The 18,597-nt window shown below is 45.0% G+C and overlaps 1 protein-coding gene across 1 annotated transcript in view; it reads left to right on the top strand.

Moving 5' to 3' along the window:
- Positions 1-1,749: 1,749 nt before the first annotated feature.
- lgr6 (leucine-rich repeat containing G protein-coupled receptor 6) overlaps positions 1,750-18,597 on the top strand; it is a 38,528-nt gene continuing 21,680 nt past the window's right edge. The window contains exons 1-2 of the mRNA XM_086276660.1: positions 1,750-2,314; positions 17,787-17,858. Coding sequence (XP_086132786.1) covers positions 2,070-2,314; positions 17,787-17,858 — 317 coding nt within the window. The 5' untranslated portion in view covers positions 1,750-2,069. The remainder of the gene's footprint in view (positions 2,315-17,786; positions 17,859-18,597) is intronic.

Genomic DNA, 18,597 nt, shown 5'->3' with positions numbered 1-18,597 from the left:
ACTCAGTGAAGCAGTGGGCACCCAGGGAGCAGTGTGTAGGGACGGTACCTTGCTCAGGGGTACCTCAGGGTAGCTATTCAGTGGACTTTCCGATCATGGGGCCACCACGCTACCTACTGAGCTATCCCTGGCCCCAAATGACAGAACAAAATCTGTGCTGCTTTTAATACCAAGTCAGTTTTTCTTGAGCTGTTATAATTATAAATTGCATAATTAGGCTCTTATGTAACATTCGGTACTTACAGGCACAAAGCATGTAAAGCTCAGTTGTGTAACAAGGAGATTTATGCATTATAATAAAACAAAGTGAGGTTGGATGAGACTATTGTCAAGATTCTGTGGAAAAACTGTGAGTGAGCACAGATAGGCTGCCACGAACTTCTTCAACAATTCCAAACTCTCCTCTCTATAGACTGGAGTGTGTGTGTGTGTGTGTGTGTGTGTGTGTGTGTGTGTGTGTCACTCATGATCTGTAATTTATCTATGGGCATCCATGTGCATGTGTGCATGTGTGCATGCGAGCATTTTTGAGTGTGTGCAATTGCAACATTCCAGCAGGCAGAAATCTGAGAAGGTGGGACTTACGAGACGCTCGATTCTGCTCTTTCTGGGTACTGAGGGGTGCTGAAGAGTCAGAATTCCAATTTCCTTCAATCACTTGCAAGCCATGGAAAACAACAGAAACAGGAACCTCTCATTGCATCCAAGAAAATGTTTGTATTGTAAGACATATTTGTCACAATATAGTTTACACATGTAAGTGTCTGCTTTCATATGCTTTCATGTTATAGGCATGAATTCATGAAAAATTCTTATATGTTCACTTGATGTACACTTAAGTTGCACGTGGAAAAAAGATAAGTGGCACATCTGAGTTCCCTTATTATGACACATGTGAGCTTTATGAAACATACTACATAAAACATAGACATTCACTTTAGTTTTTACCATGTATATTATGGGCCGTCACAACACTCTGACCCTTTGTATCACTCTCATACATCCACACACACTCTTTTCATTCTGATTCTCCAGAGTTTGCTTTAACTTATATCAACTGAAAACAATACCTCATTTTTCCCAAGTTTCCCTCACAGGGGCTTTATAAGGCCTCACAATCAATCTTGTCGCACACCACTGTACTGCACTGTACTGCACCGTACTGCACTGTACTGCACTGTACTGCACCGTACTGCACTGTACTGCACTGTACTGCACTGTACTGCACCGTACTGCACTGTACTGCACCATACTGCACTGTACTGCACTGTACTGCACTGTACTGCACTGTACTGCACCATACTGCACTGTACTGCACCGTACTGCACTGTACTGCACTGTACTGCACTGTACTGCACCGTACTGCACCGTACTGCACTGTACTGCACCATACTGCACTGTACTGCACCGTACTGCACTGTACTGCACTGTACTGCACTGTACTGCACCGTACTGCACTGTACTGCACTGTACTGCACTGTACTGCACTGTACTGCACCGTACTGCAGTTACCTTGTTCTCCCCTTTTCCCTTCTTCAAACTGCACGCTCACCCTTTCTCTTCAGCCTGAGTAAAGAATGGGAAAGGGAAGAGAGGGAGAACGAGAGGGAAGAGTTTGAGAATCGCGGGTCCCTCCCACTAAATTGTGGGCCAATGAGTGTAGCTCATTCACAACTCATGCGCTCCTTCTACAATAGGTAAGGAGAGAGAGACCGAGAGAGCAAGAGATACATACAAGGAGAGAAAGAGAGAGGGAGAGACATATATACAAGGAGAGAAAGACAGTGAAAAGGCAAGGCCAGAGTCAGAGGAGACAGACAAGAGGGAAGAGGAGCTAGATAAAGTTGAGCCAATGGGACTGAAGTAGTGACAGAGAGGTAAATAAACAGAGATGAATAGGTCAGTGTCTTGACAGGACAGATTTACAGTGCGGACAACCTGCAGTGAAGAAAAGGATAGGAAGGGGCATTAGAAGAGCGACGGAGTACTTAGAAGGGAAGAAACTCCTCATTTATCAGCGCTGCATCTTAGAAAAGAGTGAGACAAGTCGGGAAACTCCACAGGTGCAGATGCAGACAGGTGGTCAGCCAGACATGCCTCTTGTGCTTCTGTTTCTCTGTGTGGCCGGAGGAGTCTGGGGGTCCGCCCCCGGAGCGTGGGGGTACGGACGGATCCAGGACAGACAGGGTACAGCGGCAACAATGTGCCCATCTCCGTGCCACTGTGAAGAAGACGGGATCTTTATCATGGTTGACTGCTCAGAGATGGGACTATCATCTGTGCCAGCCAACCTCAGCCCGCTGACCACATACCTGTGAGTAACACATCACTGTTGGAACAACAAAGGACTCTCTGGTTGTTTTATTAAGTTTTTCACCCTGTGTTTCCTTTACCTCACTAATCATCTTCCTCGTGTTTTGAGTCCTAACCTTGATCTTCAATCCTCCTCTCACTCACCTCGGTCTGGTACCCATTTGTTTCAGTGTTGTTTGAAAAATGAATTAATGCTGCCGAGATGTGGCTGGTATTCCATCATTTTGTAAAAATAGAGCAGTGGGCAACAGCTGGCTGGGTGTGAAGCACTGGCAAAGCCCACATGCAGATAAAAATGGACAGGCGGGAACATGTGTATGCACGGGAGCGAGAGAGCGTGTGTGCTGGCCACTATGGCAAAATAACTGGACCACTTTCAGTGTCAGGTTTCTGAGCTCCAACTGGAGGCATGCCACGAGAGAGACTGTGTGTTTGTGTGCACACGTGTATGCTGCGCCTTTTGTGTTTGTGCGTACACATGCATGTGTGTGAGCTGCAAGCACTTGACACAAGCATGTTTTTGTGTGCGCGTGAATCAAGAAGGGTTTGAACACAGATGTCCAAACGTGTAAAAGGCTGAGCATTCAGCTTTGCCGCTACTCTGTGTCACACTGTGTTGCAATAAAAGCACAGTGGCAAAGAAAAGAGCAGAAACATGTGCAGGAAAGGCTCATTTAATTATGTTTTTTCAAACAAATATCTTGATGAAATAACTCCTTTGTGACACTTCATTTCCAAACACCGAAGAACAGTAGCATTTTTTCATGTCATTCGTATACGTTGGCTAGAGCGCACGGCAGATGCTGTAAATACAATGAAAAATGTAATTCCAGCCACTTTAAGGGTAATAAGAAGCTCTAGACATAATATTATGTAAAAGATAGTTTCATACACCACCCTGTCGTGGCTTAAAGCCAGATCTTTAACTGCTTTACTGCGTAAGACCTCAGAGGACAGATTACAGACACTTTGTGATAACTGATACTAAAGTCATAGAAGTCAAATCCAGGAAACAGGGCGTGATAGAGAAGCTCTCACTAGGGGCTCTGCAAGTATTTCGAGAGCAGAGGAGCAGAATTCGGGAGGAGGGGAGAAAGATCAAGAGTTTATGTAGCAAACGACTTTAAGAGAGGTGCATAAAAGAACTCCGCTTGAATGATGCTCGCCTCTTGTGCTGTCATGGGAGCCTGTGATGGCCAAATCTCACTGTGCTTTTTTGAAAGTTAAAACACATTTATGGTGGTGAAATATGGTCTCTTACTGCGTCCAGGAATCGCTCTACCTATGAGAACATCAGGCTTTTGGCCTAACAATGCTTGCATGTCACACAGCTAAGTCAGCACACGTACACACCCAAGGCAGGCTTGATCTTAAAGGGAGCGCGTTGAGCCCCTCAGTCCTCCTCTAGAGCAAAAACAATGATGACATGAGACTCCCTCAGTGGAGATCTGCGCTCATCTTAAGTGCTGCGCCCAAGCCACACACAAACATACAGATCTACACACAAACACACATCATTTCCTACAAACACAAGCTTAATTGTTCATTTCCCCTCGTTCCCTAACGGTGGAACTGCACCAATTAGTGAGTTTGAGGGCTGATTTAGAATAAGATAAATAAACTCAGTGACCAACCGCACACGCCCACACACAGTCAACACATTAGTTGTAGAGGAGAGAGAAGATGGAATGTGGGACGGCAGGAGAGATGCCACAACGAATCAGGAGAGTGCACACGAAATGTTTCCTTCTTCAAACACAAACAAAACAACAAGCTTCTCCCAAACTCAGACACTGCATGAAAACAACTGCAGCCAGCACAGCAGGCTGCAGTTTCTCATTTCATCCTCGAGCATAAAAGGTTACAACAGCGGCGAGCCGGTCCAATCCCCATCAGGATCTGCAGAACTGTCCAGCACGCCCCGCTGCGACATGTACTCTGGATTAGCCTCCAAGCACATACTGTAGGCTGTGGAGGTCACAGGGATTTGCTTGGGAACAGTCCACATTATAAACCACATCCACACAACTCTGTGAAAGTATATGACATCATTCGGCCATGTCATCGGAGAGCTCTTCAAAGTGAGCCGAAATGCACATGCTAGCGACTTGAGAGGAGAAACCAGGCGATGCATGATTCACTCGATTTTCAAGTGTTTATTTGCACACTTGGACGACCCCACTGCATATAGGCATAAACATAATTAAGTCGTAATCAGGGAAATTTTTCTCTCTTTTTCTGAATCATAACACCGAGGCGACTACAGGTTGACTCTGCTGGGAGGCAAAGGTGCTTGGAGCTGCTAGCAGCGGAGTGGGTAGAGATTTATGGCAATAATTGTTTCCGTGGGCAATGCTTGAAATGAGCTGTCATGTGAGATCATTTGAAAGACCTTCTCTGTGATATCGCATTAGGAAGGAAAGGCAGTGCCCCGGGGTGCTTGTCTCTGTGAGTGTGTGTGGATGTGTGTTGAGTGCGAGAACACCGTGTACGGTAGTTTGGAGACCTGTGTGGTTTAAAGTGTAGCAGCAAACAAGTCAAACGCCATAAAGGATGGTGAGTAGTGTGACTACCACAAATCTTAGTTAGGAGCAAGTGAATTAGTTGGCTTTCCACCTATAGACTTATACATAGTTAAAGCAATGTTTTTTAATGCCCTCGTTATCTGTTTAATATGATATCCGGTAATATTTCTATACTCTCTGTTTCTACGGTTGTCAGGTGCGCATGTTTACACGTCTTCCACTTACTTGAACAGTGTGAGCGTAAGTGGAAAAGAGTGTATTTGGGTCTGGGGTTGGACCGGAGTTGAGAAGCATTTAGGTGATGCCTAGTGGTAGCGGTAAGTGCGGTGAACTTCTAACAGTGTTTTGGCTGGGGCCAGGAAACCACAGCTAGCGCATTACCAGACAGAGGAAAACTGAGGAGTGTGTGAGCACGCCTGCATGTGCACACGCGTTTGTGTGTGTGTGTGTGTGTGAGTTTGTGTGTGAAGACCACCCAGATTGCAAAGGGGATTTTTTTCTAGCCAGTGGAGGTGAAGCAAGAATCTAAGAATAATGGAGAGATAAAAATATGATTAAAAGGGAACCAATTGGTGCCACAGAAATAAATGTGCATTGGACAGCTTTGAACACTCTGCTTTAGCAGGGGCAAAAAGATAAATAAATAAAAATCACACAGACACATTCTATATATACGCATGCAGGGGACAACATCCTGCCCTGTGTGGTGACCGTGGCAGTAGCAGTCGTGTGCGTGTCATTTAGCCATTATGTTGATGGAATGATTCCTATCGTGAGTGACCGGAGCTCACACTGTAAACATCATGTCTGCAAGAAACAGAGAGAAAACAGAAAATGTATTTGACAGAGAGAGAGAGCAGAAATAAGTGCATAGAAGAAAAAAGAGAACAGTGTGTGTGCGTGCTTGAGTGTGTGCTCGAGTGTGTGTGAGTGTGTGTGTGTGCTCAAGTGTGTGTACAAAGAGTGGAGGGTCCTCACAGAGAAGATATCAGCGCCAGCATCAGTGTCCTGGCTCCAGACATCTACGGTAGCACCCTGCCTCAACTACACTCCCCTCCTACCTCATTTAGGCCATTCTCCTGCCCCCCCCCCCCACCTCACCTATTCATCTACAGAACAGGTGTCGGTCTGCTCACGCAGTGCAAATGTGTGATCCCTGTGCAGTGATTGATTGAAAAAACCTAGCAATGGCTACACCTTCGGGCGGCGGAATAAGAACAGCACAGGGTGTGTACTCAGATGGTGTCACTTCATTGTTTTTCTTCAAGGTGTTAATGTGCATGTCAGTTGGGGAGGAGCTGTTTAGACTACAAGCCAAACAGCTGTCAATGGTGATCAGAGAGTTGTACAGAGGAAGAAATCAACTGCACCATAGTTTCCTTCTTTTCATGCTCTTCATCCTTCATTAACTCCTTTGTCCTCTCCTCAACTCAAACCCTCAAAGTGTTAACTCAGCGCTCTCCTACAGTAGATTCCCTGGAGCTCATGCAACGAACACTGGCTGAAAAAAGCCACTTCCGATTGCTAAGTGATATTTATGCCAGAAGGGTGAAGGAACTGCACTGGTTTGTGGTTTCCTGAGAACGACCTGGGAGGCTTTTAAACGCTGCTCAGGGACAGACGGTAGGTAGGCAGGTACAGAAAAACAATGGAAACAATGGTAATTCCCTCAGGAACAGCAACCAAAGAAGACACAGAGGCCATAGTGTACTCTACCGCTCCACATCCTGTCCTTTAGAAAAAAGTAGAAAGCAATCATGACACAAGATCTTGAAAGGAACTAGGGTGGAGGAGGCAGAGAGCAGAAAAGCAAAGTGGTTTTTGTAGTTTATGTGTACAAGAGCCTGCACATGATGGGCTTATGGGGACTGAATTAAACTGTTTGGCCCTTGTTGGCCCACTGACTGAATATGTAAATCTGTGTTTTTCGTGTGATGGCAGTGTGACGCAAGTATGACACGGGGCGCTAGGAATGTTCTCCCTGTGATGTGCGGTCGTGGGGTGAAGGCCTGCTTCTGACTGAGAGAATTCAGATTGGCTGCATGGCCCAGATTCCTATTCTTTCCAGCTCAGGGAATCCATGGGAATATTTGTTTGTGTGCATGTGCACGTGTGTGTGTGTGTGTGTGTGTTTGCGTGAGCGTCTGTCTGTACTGTATGTGCATGAAACTGTGCAAGTGCACGTGTGTGTGTGTGTGTAAGTGTGTGTGTGTGTGTGTGTGTGTGTGTGTGTGTGTGTGTGTGTGTTTGCATGAGCGTCTGTCTGTACTGTATGTGCATGAAACTGTGCAAGTGCACTAGCCCTCTCTTTTCCACTACAGAGAAGGCATTGTCCTGTCCTGGGACGGGGCACGCCGAATGTCACCAACTGTCCAAGTGCATGTCCATGCATATGTGGATCTATGTGTCTGAATGTGGCATATGTGCATTTGATGAGACATTTTGAAACTGTTTATTGCCTAAAAATACAAGAATTTCAAACAGGATTTTATACTTCTGCAAGAAGATGCAGTTACAACAGCTCAGGAAAGGCCCACTTTTTAGATGAGCCTATCACAAACTACAAATGTAATGGCTATTTGAAGAAGCAAAAACTGTGTTTTTCTGATTAAAACATCTAAGATAACCTGATTATGTCCTAGAGTAAAAAATGCTCAGATGGATTGTGCAGAAAGTTGGATTTAATTTTATTTTTTACAGTTTTCTTTTTTAAATTTTAAACCCCCATAAAAAAAGTTTGTAACTTTGTTTTTTTATTTAATAGGAAACTAAAATAATAGATCCTGTGATGAGACATGGGGGAGAATGTTTACATGAGTGATGACAGCAGAGTGTGCATGACATATCTCTCAAAGTCTGTCTGCCTATCTTTGTGATCGTTGGCCAGACCTGCAGAGCAAAGTGGCTCATGTGGGGCTGGCAGTGTGCAGGTGATGACTAGTAAGAGCTAATGATACTTAATGCCCTTTCAAACAACACACACACACATACACACACACACACACACACTTGCACGTACTCACAAGACCCTCCACCCACATAGTAAGCAGGTCTGGCCCGGATCTGGTATCAAGCCGGCACTGCTGGTTGACTTCTGGCATGATAAGACGTATGTCAACCAGATATGGGCCAGGCCTGGCAATGATGCCACTGTTCATGCAATGGCATACCACATCTGGCCCGATTGTGGTTTGGGTTATGTGGCCTAGGCCCATAGAAAACAGGACTGGCCCGGATCTGGCATCAAGCTGGCGCTTCTGACTGACCGGTGTAATGGCAGAGTGTATGTCAACCAGATGTGTGCCAGGTCTGGCAATGACACCACTATTTATGTGATGGCATGCCACATCTGGCCCAATTGTGGTTTGGTGTATGTGGCCTGGGCCCATAGAAAACAGGTCTTCCCTGGATCTGGCATCAAGCTAGCACTGCTGACAGACTGGTGTCATGGCAGGGTGTATGTCAACCAGATGTGGGCCAGGTCTGGCAATGATGGCAGTATTTATGTTTTTATTTTTCTATTTTAGTTAGAAGACCCAAATGCCATGTTGTGATACTATACTGCTATGGTAGCCAACGTTTCAAATGCAGATTTGACATGTTTGTGAGTGCACACTTTATCCAAAACCTAGTGACGGTTTACTCATCATTACCAGCGGGTGGCTGTAGCTCAGGAGGTAGAGCAGGTCACCTATTGATTGGAAGGTTAGTGGTTCGATCCCTGGCTCCTCCAGTTTGCCAGTCTGTGTATGAATGTAGTTAGGAAGCACTTGGTGTAGAGAAAGTGTGTGATTGGGTGAATGCGGCATGTTGGATAGAGCACTTTGAGTAATCCGGGAGAGAAGAAAAGCGCTATATAAGAATCAGTCCATTCACAATCTGAACAGTTTCGTCATGTTACTTTGGCACTATTATGTTCCGGCACATGTTATTACATGGCTTGATTAAGCTGACATCTAGGGCCAGCACAGGGCCAGCAGTGTGCTTGAAACTGGTCCGTGGCTGCACACAACTTACACATGGCCCACATACCGTAAAGAATGACGGCCCTTTGGTGGCCCAGATCAGGTTGGCCAGAGGTGGCCCACATGTGGGCCAGCACAGGACCACCAGTGTGTTTGCAACTGGCCCATGCGTGAGCCATCTCTAGCAAACCAGATCTGTGCCACCAAAGAGCCGTCATTCTTTGCGGTATGTGGGCCATGTGTAAGCACATTGTGTGGGCCAGATCGGGGCCATAACAATTCTGCTATGTGGGCATTGCACACAAGGAAACACACAGGCAGGAATAGTGGCGCACACGCACATACTCACTTAATGATGGTTAATGCATCAAAGAATCTCACAGAGCAGAGATGTCACTACAGTGCTAGTTGGGATAAGGTTGAATGGTAGACTGGAGTATTAACTAAAGGGAACAAAGCAGCTTTTACAGACACATGTAAATGTGCGCACACACACACAGACGCTCACAAACACAAATACAGTAGCATAGCCAAAGGGGGATATTGCACAAGAATGTACAAGAAATTAAAGCAGGGATGTAGAAAACAGAAGTTTGAGAGATTAATGATGGGGGGGGATAAAGAACGACGAAATCTTTTCTCAGGACGTCTAATATTTGAGGGTTAGTTTGACTGATCTGAATGCAGAAACAGCAGTGAGCTCAGCAGGATTGCATAATTATTGGTAAGACTACATCATTATTCTTCCTAAGCCTGGACTTCACAGGTGAATTTTCCATCTGCTGTGAAGAGGGGAGGGGGGAATTCTGTCAGGCTTACTCAAGTCTCGATTACATATCTGAGAAGGAGCAAAAGAGGAAATCTGGACTTTTTACATGAATGGCAAGACGCCAAACTAAATCTCTTTAAACCAACAGCAGCCACATGTCTTCAGCAGTGTGGGGTAAGATTTCATCACGCGCTGATCTAAGTTGAGTTCTAGATGTTATCCGTGGGTACTCTTTAATATATGGAGCAGATGACCTGATCGTGGATCTGTGAGCGCTTTTTGGGCCAGCAGTGGATTTGAGCAGCCTTCTAACTAGATCCAGTGTCCTCCTGTTTCTGCCATTCAACCAAATGAAGTCATAATAGAGCCTGACACTAATACTCATCGGGTTTCATTTACTGTTGTGTCCACTGCTGCGAATCTGCCTTGAATCAGAATGCAGAAGGGGGGGAGGACACCTCTGTAAGAGATACCCATTCAGGAAGCGATAAAATTTGCTACCCTTTTCCACACGTTTACTATTTTTTAAAGAGTTCATTGGCATGCTATTAACTTTTAATGCTGCAAAAACTCATAGCTTTGATTAAAAAAAGTACATCATGTGACAAACACGCATGAAAACTAGACAAAATATACATGTCAAAACAACACATTAGTGGAGTGGGGGGGGGGGGGGGGGGGGGGGGGGGGGGCTGTGAATGCCTTCCTGCCTTCCAAAGCTTTGGCCTACACAACAGCTGCCTGTCATTCCTGTCCACATGTTGGAGGCAGTTGTATGTTGTGTAGCGCCGACTGTTCCAACACTTCCTGTTCCATTACTGAAGTGCTTGACCTTACACCCCCCCCCCCCCCCCCCGCCCCCAATCTCATGACAGGGTGTGTGTGTGTGTGAGGGCAGGCAGCGCACATGAAGTGTGTATGCGCACGTGTTTATGTGCGTGTGCAGTATACCAGGGGTTGAATGAAGTCCCAGAGGGCACGAGTATGTTTCCCATGACATGGCCTCAGACTAAACAGCTACTCTCTCCACCCAGACATCCGCCTGTCATTCTCCTCTTAACCGCAGCAAGCAGAAAAGAGCACAACACACTGAAGCATCTCCCTTTTCTGTTTCATTATCTCCTCTTTTCTCTTCATCCCTCCTTCTCTGTTTCTCTGCACTTTTGTTGCAGAGTCCTCCCCATGGCCCTCCTCATCCAGGTGAAAAACTTCTCCTCGCCCTCTTGCTCTTTGTCCCCCGTGAATGAGAGAATAAGAGAGGGAAAGATAAAAAGAGAGTGCCTTCGGACACAAAGGGCAGTGTACCCCTCCCAGGAAGTCTGGGAGAGAGGGAGAAAAAACACATCTTTAGAGAAAGGAGGAGGGGAGGACAGCATTGTGCCCTCCTTCCTGACTCTTGGGTGTGTGTGTGTGTGTGTGTGTGTGTGTGTGTGTGTGTGTGTGCAACCTCATGTGTGACCGGGAGAGAAACTGAATGCCAAAGCAGTCAGTCTATTCAGACAGAAAAAAAGCAAACACACTTAGACCTCACCCTTGCATACAATACACACATGCACACACACTCACACACTAATGCACACAACTATTTAGACCCTCTTTAAGGCGGCGCCCAAGCACTGACTACCAGTTGCATTGTGTGGAATAAAAGATCCTCTTTCATCGTGCCTTAACTGTTTCAAAGAACTAAGCGGAGAGGATCAGACTGAATCTAACTGAAGACATTACAGTTCTAATCGCTGTGAAAGACAGCCAAGGTGTGGCTCAAGCAGCCCTAATGCACAACTCCTGCCCTCAGGGCAGAACTCTAGGTTGTTGATTTCCACTAAGGTTCTGTTACTCTAATGTTCCTCACATATAAGCCACCTTCAAAGGTGCAGCGCTTACTGCCATTATTGGCTGTTTGTTTGCTAAGAACTTCCACCTGAGCGAGGGAGATTGGGATTGGCAGGGAGGCAAAAAAGAAAGAGAGACAGACTAGAAAAGGAAGCGAGAGCGAAACAAACACCACAGAGTGTAAGTTGGTAAAATGTATTTATAAAGCACGGTTCACAGATAAAAATCACAAAGTGCTTCACAATAAAACAAGAGGCAAAACTATATGAAAACAACGTAAAACAATCAAATACAACGTAAAACAAGAAACTAATTAAAAGCTTGACTTCAGCCGCTTTTTAAGAGTCGGTGGACTCTGTAAAGTGCAAAGAGATTTACACAACCTTGGTGCCACTGCCTGAATAACCTGATCCCCACGAGTTTTGAACTGAGCACATGGGACCAGTAGCGACCTCTGACCTGAAGAACCAAGAGCTCAGGAAGAAGAATGAGGTTTCAGCAGGTCAGCGATATCCTGGGGAACTTTACCATGTAGGGTCATAAAAGTTAAAAATACATTTTAAAGTGAAACCTAAAATTTCCTGGCAACCATTGAAGAGAAGGCAAAACTGGAGTGATATGCGATCTTCTGTTGCTGCAGCCTGAAGGCGATCCAAAGCTGCTTTGTTGTAACAAGTAAAAAGACTGTTACAATGATTCAAACGGGAAGAGATGAAAGCACAAATAATGATGGTGTGGCTCTGATTAAACTGATTTTTTGGGAGGTGAAAGATCTCTCAATATTTTGTATGCAATTGTAAGGTTTAGTAGCAGCAGCATACCACAAGTCTTTTCATACAGGTTTCCCTTTCTTTTTTTTGTTTGAGGTTGGGGCGGGGGGAGCTATGGCCTCAATGTGAAATGCATCATATCATATCACCCCCCTGCTTACGCTCTCTTTCTCTCACTGACACATTTTAGCAATGTTTCCAGAAACAGGCACCTGACTACTGATCATATCTGCCCTGATCTCAGGGTATATTCAGTCACCAGGGTGGTCCATCACCCTCCTCACAAAAACAGCAACAACAAAAAACCCACACCTGGAGTATGTGTGAGTGCCTGTGGCTGTAGCGTGGGTGTCTATGTTCCTAAAAATAAACAACGGCATTTTCATATGATGTGGCGAGTTGTTTTGCTGCGCTAAATCACCAGCTTTTTGTCAGAAATGCATCCAGTTTGAAATTGGTTACAGTGGGGCTAGGGGCACATTCACACCCCCCCACACACGCCGCCTTTGATCACAGAGCCGATAACATACTTCAGTAGTTCTGTTGACGGGGAAGTGGAAATATGATAAATCACATTATTCTAGCTACAGGACAGTGTAACCTCATGCTCGAGTTGAAATCTGAAACAGCGATGGGGAGAGAAAGAGCGAGTGTGAGGGATAGAGCAGCATAAGAGAGAAAGAGAGAGTGAGGGAGGGACTGAAAAGGCCACGGCCGATGAATGGAAATGTACCCCTGCTTCTTCATGCTTCCGTTCCTCCCTTAAGACATGCGACTTGCCATGGTTACTCTATCAATCACTGCACAAAGCAGTCAGATAGTGCTTTACCTTTCTTCCGATGCCAATTCCTCCTCCCTTACAGTCACACACAGACGAGCCTACACGTACACACATCAGTCGGAGAACATTGTGTGTCTGCAAACTGCGGAACGATGGAGAAATAGAAATGGAAAATGTATCCGTTTCTTTTCCCTTCTCAGTTCCACACGTTACCGTGCTTAAACACGCAAAAATGCACACATCTGTGCACATGAAGATCCACGTCTGTTCCGTTCCCACCCCGGGGGAAGACAGGAAGAGCTCACAGGCTTTGTCAGAGAAAAAGGAGATAAAAAGAAATGTTATGGGTGTGTTTGCGGATGAGCGCCGGATGAGCGCGCGTCTCCGCGCGTCCGCTTTCCTGCATGCGTCCCAGCGCCGCTGAGGAATCTTTAGTTCGTCAGTCAGCAACAGGAGTTCTAAGGAAAGGCAATGGCCTGTGCGCCTCTGTCAGCTGAAAGATGTGTTTTCCTGCGAGCAATATCAGGCTGTTTCTCTGACGCCGTGATGGCCAAGATAGGGCAGAACGTTTCCCTGCTGAATACTCACATGAAAAATGAAGAAAAGAAACCTCCACGCTATCCCCCCCAACACACACACACACTCACAGCAATCCCTTTCCAGGTCCCAGCAGAGTCCATGTATGATGTGGTGAAAGTGCAACCAGGGCCTGCACCCACCACATGTGCAGGCTGAATGGGAAACAATAGGGGTGTGAAAATGAGCGACAGACATCTCACCACACACACCGCAGCCACCTATAAATGGAAATAATATTGTCCTGCGCACATAGATACTGATACACAGACTTCTCCCTCTCTTTCACAGAGCACACACACGCACACACACACATTAGAGATGCCAGTAAAACGGGGACAGTTCTAATTGTGAAACTCCCACAGCCTGCAAAATCTTCTGAGCGCTGTCTTTCTCATTACTTTTGCGGCCGTTTACTTGCGCTGAAAATATCTGCACGTCACAGCGCCAGCCGACACAATGCACATGTGGTAGTCATCAATCATAATTATCATGGTTTAAAAAAGCCACAGCTGTTATTTGATTTTAAAAACAAGCCATAGCACAGTGCCTTCCAACGATACGTCAAGTTGTCAGCGGAGGCCTTGGCCTGCACTGCAGAAACGTCTCTCTCTCGCTCTTTCTCCGGCTTCCCAAACGAGCTTGTTGGAGAGCGCAGGCGAGCCGAGCTGCATTCAACCTTTTCCCCATGACTCACCGGTGTGTGTGTCTTTATTTTTAAACATTTTCTCTCTCCGTTGCTGTGTGTTTATTCTGTCTGAGCGAGGCCGCTGTTATGGACTTCACACAACGTTTGTTTATGGCTTCTTTAATCAGGACCAGATAACGGAGAGTTGTCTCCATCTGTGGGCGCATCCCCAGAAGCTGGGTGTGTATGTCTGCGTGTCTGCGTGTTGCTCCCCTTTAACAATCCCTCCACAGTGTCCCAATAAATATTCTCCCTCTGCAGAAAATTAGCGCCCAGAAGATGAATCGGATTAAAGTGTGCACGTGTCTTGTTCACGCGCCCCCTCTCCTGCGCTTCCTGTGTCATACGTGATGTCACCCAGTCTTGATTACTGCGTTACTGCTTGCTTGCTGCGTCATCTCCATGGCAACTTTGTTGTCACTTATATTGACCTCAGACTCTAATCAAGCAGTAATGTATTATAGTTGTATTTATTTCAGAATTATTGAGCAGATACTGTGCCAAAGATGGAAACTGTTGGCTTTTCTGAAATACCCTGAAAAGCTAAAGTCTGACATTGAAATTTGGCATATTTGGAAAACACTGATAGGAAAATGAACTTTTAAAAATGTTTCCTGACAAAACGATCAACAGTTTAGCTGTAGACCAGTGGAAACGATCTTTTATTGTGTCAAGCTAAACATCACCTATATGCCACGTCTCTGAGGTATGGATCTCTCACTTCTCCTTATCACTCAGATTCTCAGTCACTCTTTTAGTGGCGTATCTCAACTCTGAGTCCCCTTCTTTGCGCAGCAGCCACGCACAAACAAAAACACAAGACTAACAAAAGCATATGTTCATGACGGGAAATGAACATGACTGAAAAGTTTGAGTGAGGGAGCAAAAGTTGTCTCAAAATTCTTGCATGTCTTTTGCACAACGGTCAGCCTGTCGGTGCAAAATTCCTTCATTTTCAACATCTTTGAAGTTTTTTTGCGTAGTGGATATTTAGAACTCCTTCTCTGCAACATTTTAATGACTCTTACACCTAAGCTTTGACTAAACTATTCTCTAACCCTTCTTTTCTTGGTTTGTATTTTTTTGGGTGGGTTTGCTGTCGGGCTTAGGATTACTAACCTTTTCACAAACCTTCTTCCAGTTCACTTTTCAAGAACTGTTTATATGACTTATAGCTAAATCAGTGATTGAAAGTTGGTTGATCCCTAAGGAAGAGCACAGCTACTCTAAGCCACAAGATTTGTAAGACCATCATCTCGCTCATCATCACAGTTGGTATGATCTGTCTTGGTCTACTGATAACACTGTGATCAAGGAGCCCAGGACTGGATTACAGACAACCTGTGTTATATTAAAACCTCACTGGCACTCACACACTGTGTTTACTGTATGCAGTAATTTGTTTGCTCATTTCTTTAGTCTGTTATTTGTTATTCTGACTTTTTAAATAAAAATTGAAGATTGAATAAGCGATCCAATAAACATGAAATGGCACCATATTTACCCCGTCCCTCCTACCACGGAGGTTATGTGACAGGTTTAGTTTGTCAGTCTGTTTATCAACAGGATTACTCAAAATGTTACGGACGGATTTGCATTTGGCTCAGCTCGTAATGATCAACTTTTGGAGTTGATCTGAAGTCTAAATCTGGATCCAGGACATGTTTGGAAGGCTAATATACTACTAAGAAACAAGAGTTCATCTTTATATCCATCTTTACAAATAGATAAGAAAAAATCTGGAAACATAGTGACATAGTGTGTCATATATATACATATTTGTGATATAGTTCTGGATCCGTGATGGGGGAAATTCTCACTCTTGCTGGAGGTATGCAGCCTTGGACTAGCCTTGTATTTACAGGTGCCCGGTTTTCATTATAAGCAAACACAGTTTAGATTACACAAACATGAATAAATATCACATTCCTCTGTAAACATTTGACAAACCATTATTGAATGTTTTCATACCCGCATTATTTACTTTAGCTTGAAGTCTCCTTCTTATCCTCTTTTATAGGCCGAGTGCTACCTTAGGCTATTACTTTGAGCTGTCAGTATGCATTACCAAGCATACCAAACAAGCAGTAAAACAACAACACAGGCCTTGCTCATTATTTTATAAGCATGAAAGACAAGTAACTACTAAGAGTAGGTCAGTAACATCAATGCAACAGTGAAACCAAAATATCGAAATCCCTACAGAATGTCACACTGGAAGGTCCTTGAATAACACCTTGAACACCTCTCTCTGCTGTCAGACCCCCCAAGAGTTTACATTCGTGCCTTTATTATACTTTCTTAGGAAAATATTAATTGTCAGCAGATGCTGTAGAAAAGGCTCTGCAATGATCTGACCTGTTTCATGGCACCCTGCTAACGTTGCAAGCTCATCGCTTGGTAAGAACACACCCCCTCATTACACGTGACACATGGAGCTTATGCTGTGTGTTATCCTTGACGGTGTACCAGATTTTTGTTAAACTGAATTTGACTCGTCTGCTAATTATGACAGGCTACTCAAATACCCACATTTTTTGAACCAAGCACAGTTTTTTTCCATATCTCCCTGAAGTTGGATATAGATCACGCCTGAGGACAGATCTGTCCAGCCCCCTGTCAGCTTGGCTGACTTGACAAACAAACAGGCAGTGTGTCAAAACTCCCAACTGCAAAGGGCTTCTGAGAACAGAGTTTACACTCGCTAGCCTGGTGGTCTGGCTTTATGAGCAATGTTAGTGTCATACACACACAGAGACACGCAAATTCAAGTCTCACTCCTGAAGGCTCATGCAAGACCCCAAGGGCTGAAAGCAAAGCAGAGGTGATGTAAAACCTTCTTGCTTTCCCCGTGCTAATCAAAGAGATGACCTTACATGACCGAGTTAAAAGGTTATATATGTTTTCTACCAGAGGCTGACACATAGGCTGTCCCCGAGTGTTAAAAAAAGATGTGAAAAAGTGTGTGTGTTTAATGTGTGTGTGTGTGTGCACGCACGAGTCTGAGCATCCTTCACCTCTCCCTCTTTCACCACAACGCAGCTGCGTCAACACTCACCCCTCAACACACCCTCTCACGTCAGAGTGTGTGTCGAAGAATCAAAGAAATGGAGTGTGCCTGTGTTAAAGCAATGAACAAAGGGGGAAGGAGGTGGTCTCAGGAGAAACCTGAGGAAGAAGAAAGAAGCCAAGAGACTGAGAACGGGAAGGAGAACGAGATAGATAGGAAGGGGGGACCGAGGGGTCAGATCTGAGAGAAAGCAGAGTGAGACATCTGGAAAAGAGAAAGAGTCACTGGGACGAGGAGGAAATTACAGCTGCCCAACAATGATTCATTGGGGAAAATTCTCCTCTGCATCTCCCTCTCCTCCCTTCAGTTCTCCAACCTCTCTACCTAACCCTGTAACCTCTCTCTGTGTACTACTCCCTGCTCGCGAGGATGGATTTCCATATGAAAAAGGCATCCGAAACATTTATAATTTTACGTCTCTGAGCGTTTTCAAAGAACATTAAAAAGGCACGCATTGACTGACTCTTTGATTTTCCCCGTTTCTCTCTCTCTCTAGGGATCTGAGCATGAACAACATCAGCGAGATCCAGCCCAGGGCCTTCCACCGACTGCACCTGCTATCAGAACTGTGAGTGCACAATCATTCAACTCACGCTCACTTAATGAACCTGCACTGTCACAACTCGTGCATGACGAGAACCAGTAATTCCTTGAACCGCTGATACCCACAGACGCCAGAGATGAGGTTGATGATTCTGGCCCGCCTCTGATCTCCCCTACCAAGAAAGTGCCTGAAGCAATATGCTAGTATATCCTGGGATGGCTGCACAAAAGGGAGAGCTGAGGCGAACCTGATATTCACTCAGAGATCAAATATATGGTCTTTAAAGCGCAGGTTCTGTGCTCGGCATCCAAGCCTCTGCTTTCTTGCCCTCCTTGAATTCGGTTCAGCTGGACAGATCAGCAGAAACAGTTCGCTCGTAGACAAGTGTCCTCGCCAAGATAAACACACACGATGGGAGACTTTTAGGATAGCCCTGGGACAACAAATAATGCAAATAGAATTAAGTATGGATTCATTGGAATATCTTTCACATACGTCTCTTGGCTGGTAATAAATACAGCTTTATTTGATCAAATGAAACTAAACAAACAATATGTTAGACTATAAGAAGTCTAAATGTTTTCGACTACCATAGCATATGCTACAGAGGAAATCTGGCCGGCGCTTTCAAGGTAAAAAAGAAGTAGTATTGGTTTCAGTCTCACAGGGCTGTTAAAAGAATACAAGGCGCAGCAAGTTTGCAAAACTTTTTTGAACACGTTCTCAGTCAACCTCGCCGATATCGGATCTGACTACTCCAACC

Source organism: Aulonocara sp. 'chitande type north' Nkhata Bay, linkage group LG20 (assembly GCF_057382095.1).
Source record: "Aulonocara sp. 'chitande type north' Nkhata Bay isolate Kocher_YH1m ecotype deep benthic linkage group LG20, A_spYH_male_GT1.1, whole genome shotgun sequence".
In the NCBI taxonomy this organism is placed as follows: domain Eukaryota; kingdom Metazoa; phylum Chordata; class Actinopteri; order Cichliformes; family Cichlidae; genus Aulonocara; species Aulonocara sp. 'chitande type north' Nkhata Bay.
Note: the sequence above shows the minus strand (reverse complement) of the source record. Positions and strands in the feature narration are given on the sequence as shown.